General features: G+C 46.4%; 1 protein-coding gene across 1 annotated transcript in view; it reads right to left on the bottom strand.

The window, feature by feature from the left end:
- Nucleotides 1-23941, bottom strand: part of bahcc1b (BAH domain and coiled-coil containing 1b) — a 54469-nt gene that overhangs the window by 8242 nt on the left and 22286 nt on the right. Inside the window, exons 3-18 of the mRNA XM_084341915.1 lie at nt 20871-20981; nt 18568-20607; nt 17792-17903; nt 17077-17261; nt 15934-16074; nt 14749-14942; nt 12928-13315; nt 10785-11693; nt 7725-7891; nt 6442-6578; nt 6061-6165; nt 3686-3764; nt 3360-3543; nt 2923-3090; nt 1541-1711; nt 482-732 (exon numbers count right to left, since the gene is read on the bottom strand). Of these exons, the coding sequence (XP_084198041.1) occupies nt 482-732; nt 1541-1711; nt 2923-3090; nt 3360-3543; nt 3686-3764; nt 6061-6165; nt 6442-6578; nt 7725-7891; nt 10785-11693; nt 12928-13315; nt 14749-14942; nt 15934-16074; nt 17077-17261; nt 17792-17903; nt 18568-20607; nt 20871-20981 (5342 nt within the window). The remainder of the gene's footprint in view (nt 1-481; nt 733-1540; nt 1712-2922; nt 3091-3359; nt 3544-3685; nt 3765-6060; nt 6166-6441; nt 6579-7724; nt 7892-10784; nt 11694-12927; nt 13316-14748; nt 14943-15933; nt 16075-17076; nt 17262-17791; nt 17904-18567; nt 20608-20870; nt 20982-23941) is intronic.

The raw sequence follows: 23941 nt of genomic DNA, 5'->3' as shown, positions 1-23941 counted from the left end.
TGATTATATAACCCGTCCGTCACGCCTCTAAAATTATCAAACGCATCTCACCTTTCCCATTTCAATCCTCCCTCCAATTATGTGTAAATGATCAGGGGAAACTAAATCGGCGTGAAGCACATAGATTCAAAAGATTGTTGAACTGTGGAAGAGCTTTTAGTTCTGATATTGAGACCAAATTTGCACAGCAGCAACTGATCATGATCAACAGGTATGAACCTCAGGAAGTTGTACAACGTATTAAAATGTTAAAGAAGGCATCAAGATGGGACTGAGACACTTGACACAGAAGTGAACGGTTGAAGCAGCTGAGCAGGGAAATGCCAGTTTTGTGGGTGATGTGATAGAGTAGTGCCATAAATCACTGCTGTCAGGGAGTAACTTACTTGGTTGAAAAGTTTTCAGTTGCAATAGTAAAATACTGCTCTGTCAGTGTAAGGTCACAAGTCACCATTCCTCACCAGACACTATGATGTCTCACCTTTCCCAGAATGCTGTGTCCCACTGAGCTCCTCCTCATGGCTTCCTTGCTGGCCCTGTTTGCTTCCATCAGCACTCCGTGGTTCCCCCGACTGTCCAAAAAGCCGCAGCCCACTGACGACACACCCCAGCCGGGCAGGTGTGCTCTTTTAGTCCCCTGGTTGTCTGGACATCCCCTTTCTGTGCTGGAGAGGCTCGGCCTTCTTGGCGCTCTCCTCTGATCTGTGCTGGACAGGCTCCCCATGCCTGAGCCTGGAGGGGACATCATGGCAATTAGAGGCATGATCTGATATCGGTGTGTTGGAACATCATCGTTGAAACTGATTTATCATGTTTTTGTTATGTCATAGCTTAGCAACCCGGGGGAAAACCAGATGAAAAATATGCACATGGGAAGTCAGGGGTAAGGCCATCCTACCCTAGCCTTTCAAACATGCGCTTAATGTTGTGAAAGTGTATGTTTTTACCATCTTTTTGCCTAAACCTAACCAAGTTGTTGCCTAAATGTAAGTTTTTAGCTCCCTAAACAAACATCGACATCAAACTGAAAAGAAACGAAAAAAAAAGTGAGTGAACTTATGAGCTGTTTCATAAGTTGTTTCATTAGTTGCAATGATAGTCCTGGAACAACATTAATTATGACAACACAGCAATATCAGATATACCAAAATTAGAGCTGGCAGATAAATTGCAGGATTAGATCTGGTAAGAGATCTTATTTAATGCCAGTTAAGAAATGTAGATTTAGTCATTTCCTGGTCTCCGAGAGAGATTGTTATTGATGAGATAAAATTGCTCAGCCTTCATATCAACATTACTAACATAACACTTACATCTGAGGGAGTGCATCACTCAGCAAGAAAAGAAAACACTAATAGTTGTACACATGTGACAATAGTTTGTGTTTGGGTGAAACCTAGCATTTCCAACCTGAAAATATTACACTTCCAAATTCCCTAGACCCCAAGCACATCATGTTTGGCTTCACCTTGAGTCAAAAACTGAACTTCATAAAGTAAAACAGTGTTCATATGGCAGCAGCATGTATAAAAGATCTCACCTGGAGGCCCTGGTCTCTTACTCCTGGCTTTCTGGTTTGCTTGGAGCTTGGAGGACTGCGACGATAAAGGCACAATCCCAGCAGGGTTTGCATGAGCTTCTTTAGAGGATGAGCTAATCTTGATGTCATCGGCTCCATCTTCGCTGTCGTAGCTGCCGTCCTCCTCCACCTCTGTGGAACCGCAGCATCAATATGATCAGTCAGAGAGCTTCAAGTGAGCTAAATGTAAACACTGTTAATTAAAGCCAGGGGCCCACTTAATGAGATGTATTGACAGCGAGCTTTCAATGTTCCTCTGGCACCTACAGTTCAGTTCACGAGCTTCTGGCTAAACTTACATCATCATAATGCAAAAGTTAGAGGAGCGAGGGAAACATGTCGCCATTGATTGATCAAACTTGTCTTGATAGCTGCCCAATAATGCAGTTTGTTTCTTGACTGCAGAAGCCAATGTTGACACACACACACACACACACACCCAAACATGGACACACACACAGAATGTTATTGGCAGCTGTGTGTCGCTGACTGCGGGGGTCGTGTCGGGTGTCGACACATCTCTGACACACTTGTCACTTACATGGCGTCCTCATCAACACTTTGCCTCAGTCACACACAAACACTGACCCACACACACATTCAACCACTACCTCACAACACCGTGAAGGTCAGTCAGATTCCAGAGTTTTTCCTGAAGTTTTGTCAGTTTCATATCAGACAGTCATCTTATTTAAAGTCAGGATGAGTTTCATTGTTCCTCCTCGACTCGAGCCACCGAGCAGAGCATTTTCACGGGGCTGGGGAGGTGAAGAAGAGAGGGGAGGACCTGGGTGCGACATTCTGAACGGGGCCAGAGCGGGCTCACGTTACCGTATGGTGTTGAGGGCAGGGGTGGCTGTGTTGCATGCCTGTGGCAAGTCGTTAACGGTTTTTAACGGTTTGACAGACGAGCTGGGAAGTGAGAGGAGGCTCCCTGATGACGGCAGACATCTCACTCTGAGTCGCTTCGTGTGTTCACACACACAAACACACGCGCACACGCACACGCACACACACACACACACACACACACACACACACACACACACACACACACACAAACGTACTCTCATAGCGAAATCTCACAATGTCTGGTTGATGTTCTCTGAGCCATCAGCCAAAATCAGCGTGACTCATGTGTGAAAAAGCCTATGAACTCTCTCTTCGCAGCACTGATGGACCATTTGAACATTTCTTTCACATACAAAGGGTTTAAAATAAAGGCCATAGAATTATTTTGGTGGCATTTTACATTTTTTATCAGCAGGCAATCATCTGCAGGATTTTAGAACTCACAGAAAACCCTCAGAAAATCCTTGTGTGGGATCCGGAGTGAAACTCACCGTGCTCTGAGCTCTCGCTGTCACTCTTCTCAACCCTAAGTTCATGTTTCTCAGATGTCCGGCCGTCCTTGTGGTGGTGTCTGTTTGGGTTGACGCCCATCAGCACTTTGGGCTTTCGACCCCTCTTCCTCTTTACAGTCTGACCAGCTGCCCAGTCCTCCTGCAGGTCTGATGGATTGGCAGCGGGAAGGAGTTTAGCTTTAGCATTCTTTTTCAAAGGTAACACAAAACGTGTGTTTACAGGTCTTGGGGAGGACTACATTACCCACAATGCAACTTTGCAATTGGAGGCATTTTGTCAGATTACATGCAGCTTTCTCTGGAGCCAAAGATGCTTTATACTATTTTTTCATATATGCAGCAATACTCCCCAAGACCTGTGAACACACTTTAATGAGTACATTTGGTGGATGTGTATACGCTCCCTCTGTATCTACCTTTTCTTCCTCTGCAGTGATTCTTGGAGGCATCCCCCTCACCAGGGGTCCCTCTGCAGTGCAGCATGCCTGCCGAAGGCGCACCGCGCTGGGCCGCAGCCTTCTGCTTCAGGTGGGTCACCCGCCTGGCCAGCCTGGAGCTCAGGGCGCTGGGCCGACCTCTGTGCTTACAGCGAGCTTTCATCTGCAGACGGGGAGCGGAACAGCTAATTATTGACTAATTTCTTTCCGCTAATTGAAACATCCAGGCAAGGAAAAAAAACATTAGCAGCAGGAAGTGGTTGTCAGTGTGTGTGGATGATCCAGGAGAGCGCAGAGGGACTGACCTGTGCAGAGCTGAGGCTGCTGAAGCCGTGATTGGTCATTTTCTTCCTGGCTTTCTCCTCCAGTAAATTGAGCCCAGCCCTGGAAAACATAAAAACACAAGACATAAATGAGGATTTATGGTGTATAAAACGGATCACAGAATCAATCTGATCACACATTTCCTTCCTTTAAAAGGATGCTTTTCGCTGTGACGCTGCCTCTTTGCTCTCCCTCTTTCTAGTTTCAGCTCCCTCTCTGCCGGGTTCACTCATTGTCTCACTCTCTTCCCACTCTGCTTCTACACTCATTTTGATGAGGTAAGAGACGGGCTCTGCCGAGTGTCTGCGCAGTTTGACGGCAAACACAGAAATATTCAGCGGCCGTGCGAATATGAAACTCACCACATGAAAGGATGAGAATTATCTGGTGTGAAGGAGAGTGGAGAAGAGACAGAGGGGGGAGGAGAATAGTTTAGGGGGAAGGGGAAGAGACAGAGGGAAAGATGAAGCAGTCTCGGGGGAGTCTGTCCGTTGACCGGAGCTTCAGGGCTCGATCGATAAACACTAACCTCTATTGAACACTACTCCTCCTTTTCTCTCTCTCTCTCTCTCTCCCTCTCTCATTCCTTCATTGTATGCATGCTCTCTCACACCACAGGCAGCCAGCACATACTCACACACACACACAAACACACACACACTGCACACACACTCTGACAGCAGCTGGTGTCTGAGGCAGGTGAATCCTATATTCCCACAGAGGGAAGGTTTGGCTCTCAGCATCTCCGCTCCCGGGAGAGAAGAGGAGAGGAGAAGAGAGAAAAACGAAGGGAAAAGAAGAGAAAAGAAGAGATCTATCTATGTAAAAAATTATCTTAAAAATATCTGAATGATTTGCTTTCCATCCATCCAGATCACATCTGTCGGTTGCAGCAATCCGCCCTGTTCACCTCCGACCCCTCTGAGCTTCTAAGCCTCAAAGTTGACCTCATGTCACGTCCTCATCAACTTTACAGCGAGAGCGCACATACTTGTTCAAATACTTGCATACTTCTGGTCTGGCAATATCATACAATACAATTCCCTCGAGTACATAGAGGAATAATTATGAATGATGAATTGGAAGAGCGACTCTGTCAGGCCTTAAAGGCACAGTATGTCATTTTCTGCCACTACGGGTCTCCCAATCAAAACAATGAAAAGTGTAGTATGCTGTAGCTGCAGTTAGCTATTTAGCTCAGTTAGCCGTGCAGCTAGTGGTCCAGACTGGGATGTTGGAGTGCAGATTGCATCCAACTGAATACCCCTCGTCTCACACTCCCCTACAGTGGCCGCTAAAAACGCAATCAAAGTAGATATGAAATGCTCGTTCAAAGGCATCGATTCTTAGTTTCAGGAGATTGTACACTAATGAGCACGTGTAGATGCTCAGGTGTCCACATACTTTTGTCCACATACTGTATAAGCGTGTACCAAGAGCCACCGTCGGTCGAGTTTGCTCACTATTCCTCTCTACCTCTCACTCTTTCACTGTTTCATCTCAACCCACGACTCTCACAAGGAGATGAAAGCGTAAACAAATGATACGACGCTTATTAATAACAACAGAAACGCTGCTCAGGCACGTAGCGACCAGCGCTACTAATTAAACAAGTTCTGTGTGAATGTGTGCGTGTGTGGTGCACCGGCGTGTACGACCAAAGCCTTTCATTGTCATTTTCATTAGCGCTTTCTAATCATGGTTACCGTGACAAACCTTGAGTTTCTCTAATCATTTTATCAAGGCGAGGGGTGCACATGCTAACAGAGGTGGGGCAGCATGAGAAAACACATTTATCATTATGACTGTTGAATACTGTGTGTGTGTGTGTGTGTGTGTGTTTCCAGCTCATGCAGGAATGTGTGTGCATGTCTGAGGTGTTAAATAATGTGTGGTTGTGTGTTGCAGCGGGTGGGGGTGGTGTTGAGTCGTTTATCACTGTAATAACTGTACATCAGGACGTTGTCCAGCTGTATTAATATATGCTTGAGGTTCGCACGGAATCAGGACATAATCAATGCAAGTGATAAATATGATTAAAAGTGATTAATGATGATTAATGAAGGCCTCATCTCCATTACCTTCTCTCATTTAAAATCACACCCAGCTCACAGCTCCCATCATATAACCCATTTTGTGCGCACGCCCATGTGTGTGTGTGTGTGCGCGCGAGCAGCTCCTTCCAGTGCCCAATCAAGCAAATCATCAGCTATAGAGCATTTGAATCAATTCAGCTGAAGAAGAACTTCTTGAAAATCAACCGTGCCTTTCACTAAAAACACAAACAGAAATCAGGATGAATGAGCGGGGCTTGCCAATCACACTGATTATACTGACGCAATATCAGGGGACTGACCTGAGTCTTTTGGAGCTCTCTGCAGCAGCTGGGCCGGGGGTGGACTTGCGTTTGCGGGGGCGGCCTGGCCCCCGGCGGGCAGGGCTACGGGCCGTCTCCTCTTTCCTGCAAAGAGGAAGACGAGGAGGAGAAGGAGGAAGATGGAGAGAGATCAAAGATGCGGTCAGGACAGCAGGAGAAATCAGGGGGAAACTTGTATCGGCTACAGGTCAAACTGCATTAGGTATGAGCAGGCTGCAAGTCCTGATAAATCAGGAGGATGCAGCATGACAGCAGAATTGTGAATGTTGGAATGCACGACTCAATCTAGACAAAAAGATGTGTGTGTGTGTGTGTGTGTGTGTGTGTGTGTGTGTGTGTGTGTGTGTTGTCTCTGCTCACTGGTGGTCGTGTTTCCTCTGTAGCTTGGCCAGTTCCCTCTGTTTCTCTTTGTAGCGGCGCTGTAGCTCAGCCAGCTGGACACGCATGGCCAGCTCCTCCCCTCCCATCGTCTCCATGGAGCCCTTCACTGGGCACACCTGACACACACACACATACACACACACACACACAACACACAGGCACACAAAGCAGGGGTATTTCAATGCTGAGCACAAACCAGGTTCAACAGTCACTGGATATGTGAAGTGGGCAGCTTGTGTTTGGACAGCTTGATGATGATTAGACGGATTTTCCTGCGACTAAAAGCTCACAAGTTCAGTCACTACAGCTGCAGTTTTTGCTCAAAGGCTTCTGGGAGATCGACCTGGTGCTGGATGTAAAAACTGTAGTAACTGGCATTAACAAAAATACAAATAATTAACCTTTAACTGATTAAAGGGTTATTTGATGCATTGTACATTCATTTATATTTTTTTAAATGTTTTATTAAATGTGGAATTTTAAAGGTGCACTATGTAGTTTGGGGGAGGAAACTTTAATCAGAACAGAAAGATCTTCATTGACTAATTTTTTATGCTTAAACAAACAAAATAAACAAACTGAATAAACAAAGTGACCTTAAAGGACAACACAATGTCATACATGTTTTACTTTGTTTATATGTGGCGGACCCTGCCACCTTTCTAGCTTCAAACAGTGTTCTGGGGACCTTATTTTCCTCTGAGAACAGCTTGTTTATTCAGTCATGGAAAGTTTGTATTATTTCCTTATTATTTTTGTAAATATTAAAATTCTGAGTTTGAATTTCTTCTTCAAAACAACATAGTGCTCCCCTTTTTAATGAATCAAGAATATAATATTTATTTGTCTTTATTTCTGGGACTATTCAAAGAGAGAGAAAAATGCTGATCCATCCCAACATCACCTTATCTTGTTATGCAATCAATTAAAATATATAAAATGACATTTTCTCCTTTTAATTTCTTCAAGATTCAGCCCACACAGCCACAGCCACTGAGGTATTTATATTGACCTATGATACCTCAGCACGCACACTACAGTGTTTGCATGATAAATTCTGATTATTTAGGTACATATGGATGATTTTGATGCCTATATTTGCATCACTAAATGGCTTCTAGCTGTATCATGTTTGTGTTTTAACCGTTTTCTAACGCTTGGTAAGAAAAACAAATGAGGTGTGTGTCCATTGTTCAACTCCACATTTTCAGCATGAATGATTTATGTTTGCATGCATAAAACACACAAACACGCAGCCTCACCGGCTCGTGGCGAGGCGTCCAGCTGCACTTCCGGCGCAGGTTGAGCCTCTTCCTGATTGGACACTGTTGCCCTGCCCCCGCGTCCACTGTCCCTCCCCCCATCTCCAGGGCGCGGGCGGCCGCCAGCGTGGCCAGACTGTGGAGGTCGAAGGTCAGCATGTCTTCACCTGCACGGAGACGGATCGTTTGGGTTTTAGATCGCTGCGTCACACGGCTGCTGACACGCTGTTATAAAACACGCTGTGCGCTGAACGGATTTATTTCTGGAGCGATGAAACCGCGCCTTGAAAAGTGGTGATATTTATGATATTAGCTGTGTAGTTTATTTGATGTATACTGGTGTTCCTGCTTAATCGTACACACACACATACAACACACACACACACACACACACACACACGAGGGGGAGCGGTGGAGAACGATCTCTACATCTGTCACTGTCATTAACTCTGTCATTGTCACAGCACCAGCAGATGAAACAGAATATTCATGAGACGCACACACACACACACACACACACACACACACACACACACACACACACACACACACACACACACACACACACGTAAACACACACACAAACCTATGCAAATAAAACACTCTGAACACACACATGCACCTACGACGTTTTCGCTGAGCTGCGCAGACATGAGTGTGTGTGTGTGTGTGTGTGTGTGTGTGTGTGTGTGTGTGAGGGAGAACTGGAGAGAAGGAGAGCAGGAGGGAAGAAGAAGAGGAGGAGGAGGAGTGAGAAGAAGAAGGGAGGGAGGGGACGGGGAGTAAAGGGGAGGAGAAGCAATAAGAGGCAAAGTGTTTATTGAGCTATCTATTTATTCTCCTACATCTCCTCATTATGGACATGGACAGAATCCAATTTCCCCTTCCAGGAGAGGAAGAGGAAGAGGAAGAGGAGAGGAGAGGAGAGGTTTTGGATCACTCACAGGCTGTGCACTGGAGCTGCAAGGCCTATTCACTGACATCTGACATTATTAAAACCTGTGTGTGTGTGTGTGTGTGTGTGTGTGAGAGAGAGAGAGAGAGAGAGAGAGAGAGAGAAATGCGGTAAACAGAGGAGAAGAAGAGTTTTCATCTGTGAAGCGTGGTAAAAAAAAAACGTGAGAACGACAGGTAACTCCACACAGAAAGAGAGAGAGAGAGGAGGGGAGAGATGCGGCTTTGTCCTGTCCCGGCTCGCAGAGGTCAACGCCATCTCATCTGTCAGACCTCCGAGCCAATGGCACGCTCTGGTTACCCTGACAGGATGACATCACCGCTGACATCACCGCGCCTAGTTTAGTATCCTGGAGGATGGCCACAATCGATAGATACCTTCCGCCCACAGTATGCCACACACTCTCACTCTCTCTCTCTCTCTCTCTCACACACACACATACACACACACACACACACACACACAGTAATAACACTGCACTGTGTCCCTAAAGGGGGGGCGAGGGGGTAATAAGAGGCGGCACAGGGGATTTCAAGGGGAGAAACAAAAACAGTGGAGGAAAATTAAAAACCATTACAGTTGATCTGGGCCTAGTCATCATTAGAGGCCATTAAGGAAGTTTATTGAGCTGAAATTCTAAAATAAAGGAAATGTGAGGGAATAAAGGCAAGTATGACACAAACAGCTCCTCTGCCTATGTGTAAATAGAAGTAATGGTGCTAATTTATACTGGAGGGGAAAGTCTCTCTTGATTCCTTAATCTGTAATTGCGATCTCGAGGGAAAGGCTGAGATATCCTTCCGCGTCAAGGAGCGGCATAAATGCATCTGTCTGGGATCGGTTTCATCTCCCAAACACATTCAGGATGACAAAAACGCCATCAGCGGTATTAATAACATTCCACGCAGCGAGGCCGGAGCGGGGTTTTAAATAAATGCGTTGCAATTTGGAGAACGTTTTCCGTGCCACGACAGGACTTATTGATTTCACACCTATTACGCATGCGAGCCACGTGCGTGCACATGTAAACAAATGCACACACACACACACACGCACACACGCACAGACAGCTGCAGAGCGACTTATGATTTTTACACTTATTAATTCCGTCAACAAGGCTTGCAGAGGCAGGATTTACACACAAGATTACATTGGTTTAATAAAAAATAAATAAAAAAAAGAGGAAAAAGAAGAGGCAGGTGAGGGGGAAAAATAACAAAGAGGGAGGAGGAGGAGGAGGCGCAGGCAGGGAACAGGCAGCCTGGTGGAGAGACACATAGACTCTGATGGAGGAGAGCAGGGATTCATCTGGGATTACTTAACAGCTTATACACACACACACACGCACGCACACACACTTGCCGCCGTGTGTGCACGCGCGCACACAAACACGCGCAAACACACACACACACACACACACACACACACACACACACACACAGATGCTGGCATAAATAAAAACACTTTCTCTCCGAGGGACGAGAGGAAAATAGGAGCGCTTACAGGAGAAGTGCTTTAAAGGAAAGGGTCTAATTAGCAAAGCAAGACGCCAGAGCCTGGGGGACATACTGGGCAGAGTGTGTGTGTGTGTGTGTGTGTGTTTGTGTGTGTGTCCTGGCTTGTGTCTGAAGCTCTGCTTGTTTGTCCATCCCTGTGTCCCTCTCAAACACACACACACACACACACACATCCTTCCCACAGGGAAAAACATGTTCTACAGGCAAGAACGTCCGAGTTGAGGAAGGAAGCGGGACAGTAAGTGGGAAATTTATTTGTGTGTGTGTGTGATAGAGAGAGAGAGAGAGCTGTTAGTGTGTGAGTCTCCACATCTGGGTTGCACACGTCTCCCAGACCCCTTTTTTTGGTTCACTGTGCAGTAAGCATGTGTGTTTGTGTAGACAAGAAAGAAGTAGGGTGACTTTTTTCAGATTTTCAGGGGCGTTCTGGTCCTTTTAACTGGGACACACATAATTATTGAGGACATTTCTACATTTTTGGTTCCATTTCACGAGCATCGCATAAACGTATGAAGGTTTAGAAAGTGGGTAATAATGCCAGATGTGTATGGTTGAAGAAAAAAAACATGCATTCTTCAATGAACTCACCCTCAGCGTCTTTCTCTTTGCTCTCCCTGCTCCTCTGCTGGATCTCCAGGTCGGCCAGTTCTCCCAGTATCTCCATACCGTGGTGAGGCGGAGGGCTCGGGGCCCGGACAGCAGGTACAGGTGGGTACAAGGCATCTCTGGTGGCGCACAGAGCGGCGGCAATCAGGAGCTCCAGGCTCCACATGTAGGCTCCTTGGAGCTGAGCCGCTGTGCTCGCCGTGGGAGGGAGGACGAGGTCAGAGGATGGAGGAGAAGCAGCGGGAGAGTTACATGGTAGTTCCACCAAGTTCTTCTCCTCTTCCTCATCATCCTCAACCACCTCTACATTCTCTCCATCTTTGTCCTCCTCCTCCTCCTCCTCCTCCTTCTCCTCCTCTCCAGGCACAGAGACGGTACATTCTGTTGGTTCAGGCCTCGTTTTCTCTCCCTCATCCTCCTCCATGTCCTCTTTTCCATGCTCCCTATCATCCTCCTGCTCTTTGGATAGTTGAGGCTCCTCCAGGCTCAGAGAGAGCTCTACTTTCAGGGCTTTGCCTGTGGCTGACGCTGGGCAGGCTGGATCTGGGAGCGGAGCTGGGGAAGGGCATGGCGGCAATCCAGAAATCTCGCTCTGGGGCTCGGAGACGGAGCATCCTTTCGCTTCCAGCCTCCTTTCTTCCTTCTCTAACTCTGGTACTCCACTCTGGGATGCCACCACCACTTCGCAGTCTCTCTCATCCTCTTCCTCCCTCCTCTCCTCTTCTTCCGTGAGAGGCTGGACGTGGCACGGACGTGGGAGGGTTTTTGAGTCAGGCTGTGCCGGCTCCACCTCGACTGCCGTGGCTTGTTCGGCCAGGCGAGCTTCAGGAGGCGAGGGCCCGGCCTTGTAACCCATGGTGATCGGAGGGTAGGTGTAAACAGGTGGTAGGTCTGGAGGAAGGAGGAGAAAGAAAGAATGTTTGATAAGTCTTCTGATATAAAACCCAACAAACTGTACATAAAAATTATTTACAAGCATCTACGGAAAACATACAATCTCCATTTTCTTTAAAGGAGTAATTATTTTTATGCCTAAACAAACTGAATATCTCTTCAATTTCATGACAAACTGACCTTAGAGGACAACACAACTTCATACTGTTTTACTTTCTTTATATGTGGCGGACCCTGCCACCTTTCTAGCTTCCATATTTGAGAACCTCTGAGAACAGCTTGTTTACTCAGCTATGGGAAAAATAAATATTTCTGAATTTGTATTATTACTTCATTAATATTGTAAATATTAAAATTCTGAGTTTGGATTTCCCAAAACTACATAATGCCCCTTTAAGTCAGTCCTTTCCCTTGTAAGTTCATTGCCATTCTGTTCAGGCAGACAGGATGAAGCACGTGATTACAGTTGGCATAATACACTGACAGCAGGGTGCAGCAAACACAGGGAGTGTGTGTGTGTGTGTGTGTGTGTGTGTGTGTGTGTGTGTGTGTGTGTGTGTGTACAGTAGTTTATATTATATGTACTGTATGTGTGTGTGTGTGTAGAAGTGTGAGTGAGTGTATAGATCTACGTGGGATATTGATGACACCCTGCCGTTTTCCTGTGATTGCAGCGCCGGCCCCGTCACCCCCGCGCTCTTATTATTGATGGTATCCCTCCGCCCCCTGACAACACAGCTAGATGAATGCGTATCCTTCCGCCTGTACTTCTCAAGGACCCCTGAAGGATAAGGAGGGTCTGTCTGAAGATTTCACTGACCTTCCCTCTTGTTACACACATGCCGGCTCGGACGCACACGCGCCCACGCTGGCAGGTCACACATACACACACTGAGTGCCCATATGCTTTCTCTGACCTTAATGGCTGACCTGCCCGCTGTCCCTCTTTAGCTTGCACAGAAAAAAAAGAAAAGAAAAACTGCACACACACACATACACACTCAAGGACACACAGAGCAAGAGATCAGCCATGCTTCAAACAATTTCTGCAAAATCAAAAGAATAGCACGCTTCAAAGACCAGTGCTTCATTTCTGTAGCAGCACACTCCATCTCTCACTCCCTCTCGTTTTTCCTCTCTCACTCTACGTCTCCCTATCTCTTGTCTCTCACTCTCTGTCCTGGATGTCGTCTATTTTTCTGACTGTAAATCCAAGCTTCTCCACACTCACCTGGCTCAAGGGATTGTGGGTAGTCCTGAGGTGGCTGTCCCTCCCCTCTGTCACTGCCCCTGTCCAGCCCCTTAGAGAGGTGCGACGGAGCAGGACTGAGGGCCGGGGAGCGGGGTGCAGCGGCGGCCGGGCTCGGCGCAGGGGTCAGAGGGTTGGGCGGGTGCGACCGCCTGGACGGGGAGTGGTAGCAAGGTGACTGACGGCTGCTGGGACACATCCCCGGAGACGGCGTGGGCGTCTTGGGCGGAGGAGGGGTGTGTGAGAAGGGTTTGGCTACGTGAGAGGAGGCAGTGGATGAAGAGGAGGAAGAAGAAGAGGAGGGAGTTCTGGAGGCGGGAGATTCATGAGGAGAGTCCTCGATGGTGATGGCGTGCTCCTCGTGTTTTCTCTGCGAAAGAGGAAGAAAATGCCATCTTAGAGAATAATGTTCATGTTTTTGTAGAAATACCAGTTTTGTTAAAAGCAGTGATGGAATGTAACTAAGTACATTTACTTAGGTACAATTTTGAGGTACTTTACTGGAGTAGGTCTATTTTCTACGACTTCATACTTCCACATTTTGAAGGCATATATTGTACTTTTTACTCCAATACACTTATTTAATAACCTTAGTTACTAGTTACTGTGCAGATCACATGCTGCATCAAATCCAAAGTGAGAACATTTTAAATGTATCTATTTTTTCAGCAATGGGATAAAAAAAATCACAGATTCCAATGATCAGAAAAATATCGGATCTGATGATTGATAGACCAATAGTGTGAATATTTGCATAATTGTATTTTGATACATAAGTAGATTTATTGCTGGAAAATTACTTTTAATACTTAAATACATTTCATTTAATACCAGATACTGTCAGACTTTTACTCAAGTACAATTTTTAACACAATACATTTTTTTTGACTCAAGTATGACTTTATGGTACTCTTTACAGCAATGGTTAAAGTAGAGAAAAGAGTACAAGTTAAGTAAAAGTAAAGATATTGTGTTAAAATGATATCTAATGGTAACGTGATAATAACGTGTAAAAGTAAAAGTATACTGAATACTATGAGTTGACCCATTAACTAAAATTATCCAATAAATGTGATCAACTAAAAAGTGAAATATTTGCCTCCAAAATGTAGTGCAGTTGAAGTAGAAAGTGTCAGAAAATCGAAATACTCAAGTAGTATAGAAGTACCTCAGTACTTGAGTAAATGTACTCAGTTACATTCCATCACTGAGAAATGCATCATGTTTCATATAATCTAATACATTTCTACATTGTACACTAAAGGGATCAAACGCATTTTTTAAATCTAAAAATGATCCAAAAACTTTATCTTCCTGATGTTTTATATCTCAAGCAGGAGATCCAGCAGTTTGCTTTGAATAAACAGATTAAGAGGTAGTAAAACACAATCCACAAAAGGCACAATTACCAAAAAACTCCTCTGACAGAGAAGCCATGAAAAAAGAAATCCGTGTCAGCCACACTGTGTGATTGCCAAATGATCTGGCAATGTGAGAGTGCAAAAGCAGCACACCAACGCCTCAGTTAAACCTTTTGCCAAGACAAGAAGAGGAAGTCATTGGCTCAAATGATTATTGCTGAGTGGGTTTTTGCATATGCTTTTCTTTCAGTGTTTAGAAATCAGGGCTGCTATGACTACTGGTGCTGCATTCTAGTCCTGACTGCTCAGAGAAGGAAGATGTATTGCATAAGATCACAATATTTCCACACTTCCTCATTTGCCAATTTCTTAACAGCGTTTCACAAGCGTACGAAAAAAATGAAACCTCTCTCTGAATGCGCCTGGGTCATATTAGTGTTACCTGTCCTAAGGAGTGACGCTGCATGTGCTCCATGGCTCGCTGCTGCTGCTGCTGCTGGTGCTGATGCTGCAAGGCGTACAGGTCCTGTTGCCGTAGGAATGAGGAGCGGGAGTAGACGGGGTGATGCTGCAGGTGAGAAGGAGGGCCCCTGCCTCCGTACACAGGGGGCCACAGACCCGACTGCTCCAGAACGTCTAGAGTCGGGAACGCAGAGAGACGATTAGAGATTTTTAGGGCATTTTGTTTGTTGTGAATAATAGAAAACTAGTGTTAAAAAGAAGTAAGTAATTTCTATATTGTCTTTCTGTTTTATTTTTTATTTATTTTCCTATGTTGGGAAACACATCTTCCTAAAAGCTCCACCCAAGCATCATATGAATTCAGACACACACACACACACACACACACACACACACACACAGACACATCCCTCCTTGGCTGCCTTGTCGCTGGGAACCTTTGTTCTGTGAGATTAGCCTGAGTGGGCTAATGTTTCCCAGGGGAAGGGTTCAGTGGATGCACTTCCCCTCTCTGCAGGAACTCCCACGGAGCGAGGCAAGGGAGGCGGGAGATAATTAAATTTCACAGCCTGTTTGCAAGGCAGCGTTGACACACACACACACCACACAAACACACACACACACACATGCACATATAAACACACACACACACACACACACACACACACACACACACACACTCCTTTCTCTCTCCAGCAATGGCTGAGATGTACAACACAACCCTTAACACTGAGTGATGTCTCATGTTGTTCCAGACATGAACACAACTAACTTTAGACGTCCACATACACGCACACACCGACACACACCAAGTCAGTCCATACACACCAGCGCTCCACCACAAAAGAGATGAGCGCCAGTTAAAATGGTTTGCATAACGCCGGGCACATGCAGAGGGGGTGGGGGGGGAGCGATGGAATAGCTGCTCCCATTAACGAAGCTATAAAACACGGTCCCACTGACAGAGGGACTTAGTTGAGCATTATATTATGATTAGCCAATGATACTAAAACTCTGGGAGAGAAATGGCAGCAGCTCTGACGGTACAAATGGTGGGAAGGCGGGAGGTAGGGGGCAGTAAGTACGGCTACACAGCAATGAATATGGGCTCTGTTGGAAGTGTGTATGTGTGTGTGATGTCGGTGTAAAGGGACGCTCAGCGTACCTAGGTGATGATGAGGCCCGGGTTCTGTCGGTAGGACCACCAGCGGCGAGTTGGGATCTTGGGTGAGCGACCCCAAGACGGGCTGCAGAGGACTGGGCAGACCTGGTGGGAAGCCGGGACTCATTCCCACGTGGCCCAGACCTGGAATAAAGATAATCACAGTCAAATGAGAGAAACATCCAAATACTTATTTGAATACTCCAAAAAGATAGGGCTGTGCTTAGTGGGTAAATATTGGGATGCACTCTACAAACAAAAACAAAACCTAAAGAGGAAACTGTTGGTGTCTGTATTGAGGAGCAGGAGAAATGTGAATCTTCAATTAAATGCTTTTATTGTATAATTAGCTTGTTTATGAAACAAGTTGAGAAAACAACTTGTCTTGGTCTTGATACTCTCTGGTCTTGGTTATGGGTGTTCTTGACTACAACACTGAGGCCAGTGACAATGTTATGGTGGTATCTTTCAAACTCAACACCAACTGAACGATGTTCGAGCACTGCTTGAATGGAGTCAGATAGAAAAGTATTTACACACCAACATCCTAGACTTCAACTGCAATCATAGCATTGTGCCTAAAAATGGGCAAAAATGAGCATAACTCCCTAGGTGCCATGTTTCTATCGCTGCTGATTGGAGCTGGAGTCGATAAATACCCGTGACTAGAGTCATGAGTCATGAGTCATTTTACCCGGAAAGGAATGTTGATTGTATGCTTTACCACTGAAGACAAAAGCCAGATGTTGGTGGGTGTGAAAGGGATATAAGCTCCAGTTTGCTCTTTTCTACATGTTTTACTAATTTTGTCTCTGTAGCTCATTTATAAAATGCAATTGTCATTCAACGTGGAGCCCATCAACAAGTGTTTTTACGTTTATTGTTCCAAACACCTCAGTTTTTCTCAAGCAAATGTTTCCAAAAAAAATAAATAAAGGACCACTGTACTCAGCATTAATAACAATGGAACAATGGTCGAACACAAAGACAAAAAAAAGAATGCAAAAAATTGATCAATATGATATCCAAAAAAAACTCCCACGTACCACCCACACTGACTGACACTAGATGTCAAGAGAACAATAAAAGAAATTATTCAGTATATGAAAATAACATGTTGGCGGTATAAAGCAAAACTCCACTCACTATATGAATGCCCCATCCAGAGGGAGGGACTTCCTGTCCTTTGCATCCAGTGGTGGTGAGCGTGTGCAGCAGGGTCGGCCCCCAACTGACCGGCCCCTCCGGGAACCAAGAGGTGAGAGGTCAGGTCACCATGGCAACTACTAGAAGGGTGGATCCTGGCGAACTCCACGCGCTCCTTGTTTTCCCTGTCGTGAGGGTACTTTGTCATTACCTTGATTATCCCTCACATTGTCATCATCATCATCATCCTCATGGCGGTCATTATGATCATTATCTTCATCCTTGTCATTTTCATTACCACTACTACCATTATAATCATCAAGAAAAGGAAATATGACGGCAACAGGAACAGCCATCATCCTGTGCCTCGTCTATGAGTTCTCATTATGTGTTTTCTTCCCTTAATATGACTACATAATAAGAGCCTGATACTTCAGAGACATCCGTATTAGTCCCCATAACATTAATGCACCACATCTAGGAGAGAGGGAGTGAGGGGGTGCAGAAAAACCACATCAAAGGGTGAGAAGAGTAAATGGAGTGAGGGGATGAGAGAAAAGAGAAGCAGAGCCTCAGACTGGCAGAGAGAAGCCGGGAGAATAAAAGAAGTGCAGCTTATCAGATGAGAGGAAAAATGAAAAAGATGCTACCCACTGCATGTGTGTGTGTGTGTCTGTGAGTGTGCGTTCAGATGTGTTGGTGTTTGTGGATCTACCTGATGATCATTTCTCTGTCTCTGTCCAGGTGATGAAGGCTGATCTGTTCTTCTGTCATCCTCTTCCTCTCCTCTGCTTCCCGACCAAGAGGATACACGGGGCGCGACACCCCTGAATTAAAAACCAAAGTAACAACGCGATGGTCAGGCACCAATCAAAAACATCACGAGATGACAATGTCATCATTCCACATTTCCCAGGAGGCCTGGCTAGCACTTTATAATAACCATCATAATGAAAAGGTACATTTAATTTAATTAATTTAATTAATTAATTAATTAAAAAATTGATATTTAGTCGATAGTTATTTCACTGTTAAGAAACACTGAAATGCAAGAACCAGGAAATGTAAGACATTTCAAAAGCTGCTCTCAAGTATTTAATCCAGGTTTCATACAGCTTCTTATGAATAAGATTCAAGCACTTTCAAGGCACCGTAGCCAAATATTACAAGACTCTCAAAGCCTTTATCATCACATCTTAATTATGAGAAATGCAACTGGGAAAATTTTGATTTGATTTAGATTTTTGATTTACATGAGTGATTGTGTAGATGAAACACCCGTTTATGTTGAAAATCAAGCATTTTTCAAGATGTCTATTCAAATTCAAGCACAATCTCAACCTTTGAAAAAAATAAAGGTTAAACTGAAGCATTTCTCAATTTTGGAGGCTTTACACAAATCCTGTTAATCCTGGATTTTTTTCCTTAACGCAGTCTAGAGCACAGAAATAGCACTGACTTGCAGTACGAGCAGCATAAATGATGTCTGACCTTTCATGCTGGGCAGTACCCTGCCCTGTCTGCTGTGTCCAGGGGTGTTGTCTGGGGAACGATGGGGCGGCCTCGCTACCGCAACTGCAATACCAACCGGAGGCTGTCGCACCTCCCCTTCACCTGCCTCCCCCGCCTCCTTCCCGCCTCTGTCTCCCCTCTCACCCTCGTTAGTGGACCCTCGACGGGGAGGAAGCGACTGTTTGGGAGGGTCTTGCAGGGAGGTGTTGTTTTTAACTCCACCTCGGTCCCCCTTCTCTGATCTCTCTCCACCCTGCTTTAGGCAGCCCAGACCTCCAAAGGGGCCTCGTTGTGGCAGCAGCAAAGGTTGCTGGGAGCTGTAGTTCATTAGGTTCTTCATGGCACTGCCCTCACCCTCAGTGGTGTGTGACGAGGAGCGTGATAGAGGTGGAGGCTGTTGAGAATGGGGCTGGTTCTGGTCACTATTTGGAGCTCTGTTGCTGAGCCCTCTTACTTCACCATTACCAACTGACGCATGATGGGAGGCTTTTCTCTGGTCCTCTTGGTAGCCCCCTCGAGCCCCCCAGGAAGGTGTTGTCTGAGCTCCGTCTCTTCCCCTCTCCTCTGTACTCGCTCCATGCTGCTGATGCCGTATCCTTGCAACTTTTTGCCCCTCCCTGTGAGCCACTGACCCCATCCTCCCATCAGGATGAGGACCTGAGTGGGAACAGTCCTTGAAGGGAGGAGTGCTGGTGTCCGTGCCATTCTTGGGCGTACCCTGTCCGGCACCAGGGTGTGTCGCCTGGGCATCTAGTGGGAGTGATGGACGGTAAACATCGTCCACAACCTCTACATCTCTGAACGATGAAGATGCTTCAAGGCTGCAGGACCGCAACTCAGGCTGAGAGCTCCCGTTGGAGCTGGGTTTGTGGAAGTGCTGCGTCTGGTGGCTCCAGTCAGGGGGTTTGTCAGCCTTGCCATATCCCAGCTGCTGCTGGTGAGGCTGGGACTTGTCCTTCTTCTGGCAACTGCTAAGTCGGCTGAGGTGATGAGTTGAGCTTTCATAAGCTCCTTCTCCACTCTTGTCCTCTCCCTTTCTCCCACCTCCTCCTGCTCCACGACAGTCAGTGGATGCCAGGTCTCCCAGTGGTCCAACTGAGGGCACGTACGTTGGGCCAATGACTTTCGCCTCCCTGCCAGATCCTCCAGGAGTGGATGCCGGGTCTTTGGATGGCGTCAGTGTAAGAGGGCTTGGGGGACAGTAAAACTCAGGATGAGGATGGTGATGTGCATGGTGTAGCCACCCTCCTGCCACTGTGGAGCCCATGTGCAGGGCATGAGGAGGAGGTGGCGGAGGGGGAGGAGGAGGCATGGAGTAGGAGGCCACAGAGTGGGGGGTTGGAGGTGCCAAGATGGCTGTCACTGCAGCTGCACCTCTTCGCATACATTCATTGGAAGAGGCTGAAGATTCACTGATCCTCATCTCCCCATTTATGGGTCCATCCTTGGAACACCGCCTGCCACCTCCAGATGGAGGTCTACTCACCCCACCACCACTGCAGCTGCTCAGTGTGCCTCCCTTTCCTCCAGAGCCAGTCTCTGCTACTGAACCACCCGATAGTTTACAGGCACTCATATGTTTTGCCTCTTGACTGCCTGAGTCATTGTCTCTGTACTCCTTGTGTCGCTCCAGAGGGTGTCTGTGGTCCTCCTCCCTGCCCTGCGGTGCAAGGTGAGGAAGGAGGGCATGGTGGGGGTGGGGATAAGCTTGGTGGTGGTGGCTGGATGGAGTTGTGGCAGAGTTCGGCTGATGAGAATGGTGATGTTGAAGCTGATGCTGTTTGTCTTTGCTCTCCTGGTGCCGCTCCTTGCTGCTCGATCGCTCCTTCATTTTGGACACGGATGAAACTGCTTTCTCACCCGCATCCTTGGTGCTCTTGCCGCTTCCTCCCCCATTGTCTGTCTCTCGGCTGCAAGAGCCGAGCGGGTGGCCCGGGGCGGTCCTGGACAGCGGAGGAAGGCTGTGAGAGGTGGAGAGCAGAGGGGGCTGGGGAGGAAGGCCTCTCAGGTAGAAGTGATCTGGGAGGAGAAGAGAAGTGGATCTTTAAAGTTGTCGTTTATAGAAATTTGGAGAAATTTAAATGTTTGTTGGAAAAAAAGTTTGAAATTTTTTTATTAAAAGTACAATGTTTCGAAATGTGTTTCTGTGATATCAAGAGAAAGGAAAGAATGAATGAGATGTTGTCAAATTGAAAAGCTACCAACTGTTTTTACTCCTACGGTGAGCGCTGATTAAGCAGTTTGGGCAAGTATAAACATAGCACACACACTCCAATGCCTACCTTTTTGAGTTTCATAGAAGCGGTGCTGTCCATACAGACCATTGCTATGATGGTCCAGGGGACTCATGGGGAGAAAAGGAGAAGCGAGACTTCCTGAATAGCTGGGGTACCCTGTCAAAGGGAGGGAGAGAAAGAATTGATGTTTCTCCACAGCGTTGACATTCAGCAGCCCTCTAAACAAACAGTTTATCTCTACAATCTATCATGAAATGGGGCCATTTTGGAAAACACAGAAAAAAAATATGGCCAGTTTGTGCAACTTTCACCATAAATGCACTTTTTTGCACAAACACGCCACATCAGTTGACATTATTTACAGTGGACAAAGTGGTGACAAAAACCACAGCCGACAGCTACTGCCAAGTGTTCACAGCATTAAACTGGATGGAATTTGCTCTTCTGCAAAACACATTTTTCCCAAACCCAAGACAAATAGCATTGCAACCCCCCCCCCCTCCTCAAAACACACACACACACACACACACACACACACACACACACACAGTTCTCCCAGGAGGTCACTGGGAGGTGACTGGTCGTTCCACTCTGTTCCTCGTCTTCAAGGACGTTGAACTGCATCGTAGGATAGAGGAGGTCTTAGTGGTTGTGTTGATGAGGGTGGATGAGTGAGGGTCGGTGTGGGTGTGTGTGGGGTTGTGGTTGAGAGGGGGTGTTATTGGAAGGGGGGAGGGCGGAAAACTCACCACAGGTCCACGCACATACACAAGTACACAACCGCACATATGCACCGGAGGCACACAACTCCACATTGTGGGACCAAAAGGCTTAGATTGTGTGTGTGTATGTGTGTGTGTGTTTGTGTGTGTGTGTTCTCCAGCAGCTGGTTTCATGCCCCACAGAGTGTCCTTGCCGGCCCGTTAATTGGCAGCCGTTAAAAGTTTAACGGTGGTGGCCAAAGTAAACAGCACTCCATAAAAACTCATCCTACGCATTCCACAGTCGCACTGCAAAACCACCAACACCCCCTCACTGCTCCCAGCGTGTGTGTGTGTGGGACTCAGTGTGTCTGCGTGTTCATGCCGCAATGTAAATGCATGAATGTGTACACTGTGTGTTTGTGTGAGGGAGTGAGTGTGTGTCTGATTACTCTGACTGGTTAACAACCAGTGAATCTAAATGGCGACAATTAGCCAAAAGGCTCTATCAGCCATCTAAAGCCAATCCCCCGGGTAATGATGAGTGATAAAACTCAGGAGGGAGGGAGCGAGGGAGGGTGGGGAGGTGAGAAAGAAGAAGAGGGGAACAAAGACGGCAAAGGGGGTGAAAGAAGGAAGGGAAGAAGGGATAGAGGAGGTTGGCGATTGAAGGAACGATGTAAAGACAGTAAAAGTAAAGGAGACACCAGAAGAACAGGGCTGTCAATATGAAAAGCCCCCAATCTGGTGCTGCTGTGAGGCGTATGGAAAGAGGAGTGTGTGTGTGTTGCGGAGGCTGTGTGTGTGTGTGTGTGTGTGTGTGTGTGTGTGTGTGTGTGTGTGTGTGTGTGTGTGTGTGTGTGTCTCTGAGAGGGGGAGGGGGTGGAAGATGAAGGAGGAAGTGAAAGGGAAGTGGAGAGCTTTGAGATGGATGAGATGAGAGGAAAGAGGAAAGGGAGGTAAGGAGAGGAGCGAGAGCACATGAGAGAGGGGACAAAAAACAAGGACAGGTGTGGAAGAGGGAGAGCGGGTGAAGATGTGTGTGTGTGTGTGTGTGTGTGTGTGTGTGTGTGTGTGTGTGTGTGTGTGTGTGTGTGTGTGTGTGATTCAGAGAGAGAAGGAGAGAGAGAGACAGAGAGAGGGAAAGAAAGACGCTTGTGTGTGTGTGTGTGTGTGTGTGTGTGTGTGTGTGTGTGTGTGCGTGTGTCTGTGTGTGTGTGTGTGTGTGTGTGTGTGTGTGTGTGTGTGTGTGTGTGTGTGTGAGGGAATATGTGCTGTTTTTCAAACAACTGTGCATTTCTTCGTGAATATGTCTTATCTGTGACAATGTGTGTATCTATAGAGAGAGAGAGAGAGAGAGAGAGTGTGTGTGTGTGTGTGTGTGTGTGTGTGTGTGTGTGTGTGTGTGTGTGTCTGTGTGGTGTGTATCAGCCAGGTTTCTTCTCTCTGTGCTGGCTACGCTCCACTCTCTGGACCGTGGCCAGCTGGCAGACCGCCTACCGGAGCTCCCTGGCTTGAATTCTTAAAAACAATCATTTGTAGTGTGTGTGCGCGTGTTAGTGCATGTGAGTGTACGTGTGTGTGATTGTGTGTGTGCAGACATCAAAGCTGAGCCACACAGACACAAAATCTGTCTGATAGGCACACACACACACACACATTCTTGCTCTCTCTCCACCACCGCTGCTCTCTCTTGCGTTCGCGTTAAAGTCCTGCCTCCGACTCTTTCTATGAATCTGATTTAAGACACGAGTCACTCCGGGCGACATTAGCGCTCATTTTCAGGGCTTAACTGTTGCTATTTATCGCTCGATGAGCTGCAAATGAGGCAGTTGTACAAACAAAACTCTTGTCTCCTCTCAAGCTTTAAAGCTGCATCAGGAGAGATTTCGGTGTAAAAACACAGCTCTTATGAGTTTGTCTCAGGAGCTTAAAATCACAAATTTGTGTGGAGAAGTGTCCTGTCTGCACGAGTGAGAGGCAGCGCGTTCGACTTATTTGTCCAAATTAAATTCTGGTGTGTACACTTCTCTACCAACAGGATGTGACAGATTAAAATTCAGAGTAGGGGAATAAAAACTGCCCCATAAACAGCTGCTTCCTCCAGAGAAAGTTGGACTTTCTTGCTAAATTATCTCTAAATCAGTGGGATTTTCTTGGTTGCGCCCAAAATATTGCATTTGTTTGGCAAATGGTTTGAGGGATAACAGGCAGGGTGCTGTCAAATAAGTCCAAAGGATCCTTTTTCACTGCAGACATTTTCATGTGTCATACCAGGAACCAATAATGATGGCTCCACTAAAGCGACACCAGGACATTTAAACTGAGTCATCTGACTGGAGTGCACTCATCATTAATGTTATTGTTTACACCTGGGTATTTCCTGCTATGAACTGAGTTAAAGAGCATTACTTT

Source organism: Pagrus pagrus (assembly GCF_965226575.1).
Source record: "Pagrus pagrus genome assembly, chromosome: 21".
NCBI lineage: Eukaryota > Metazoa > Chordata > Actinopteri > Spariformes > Sparidae > Pagrus > Pagrus pagrus.
This window is presented reverse-complemented; position numbering and strand designations above follow the sequence as displayed.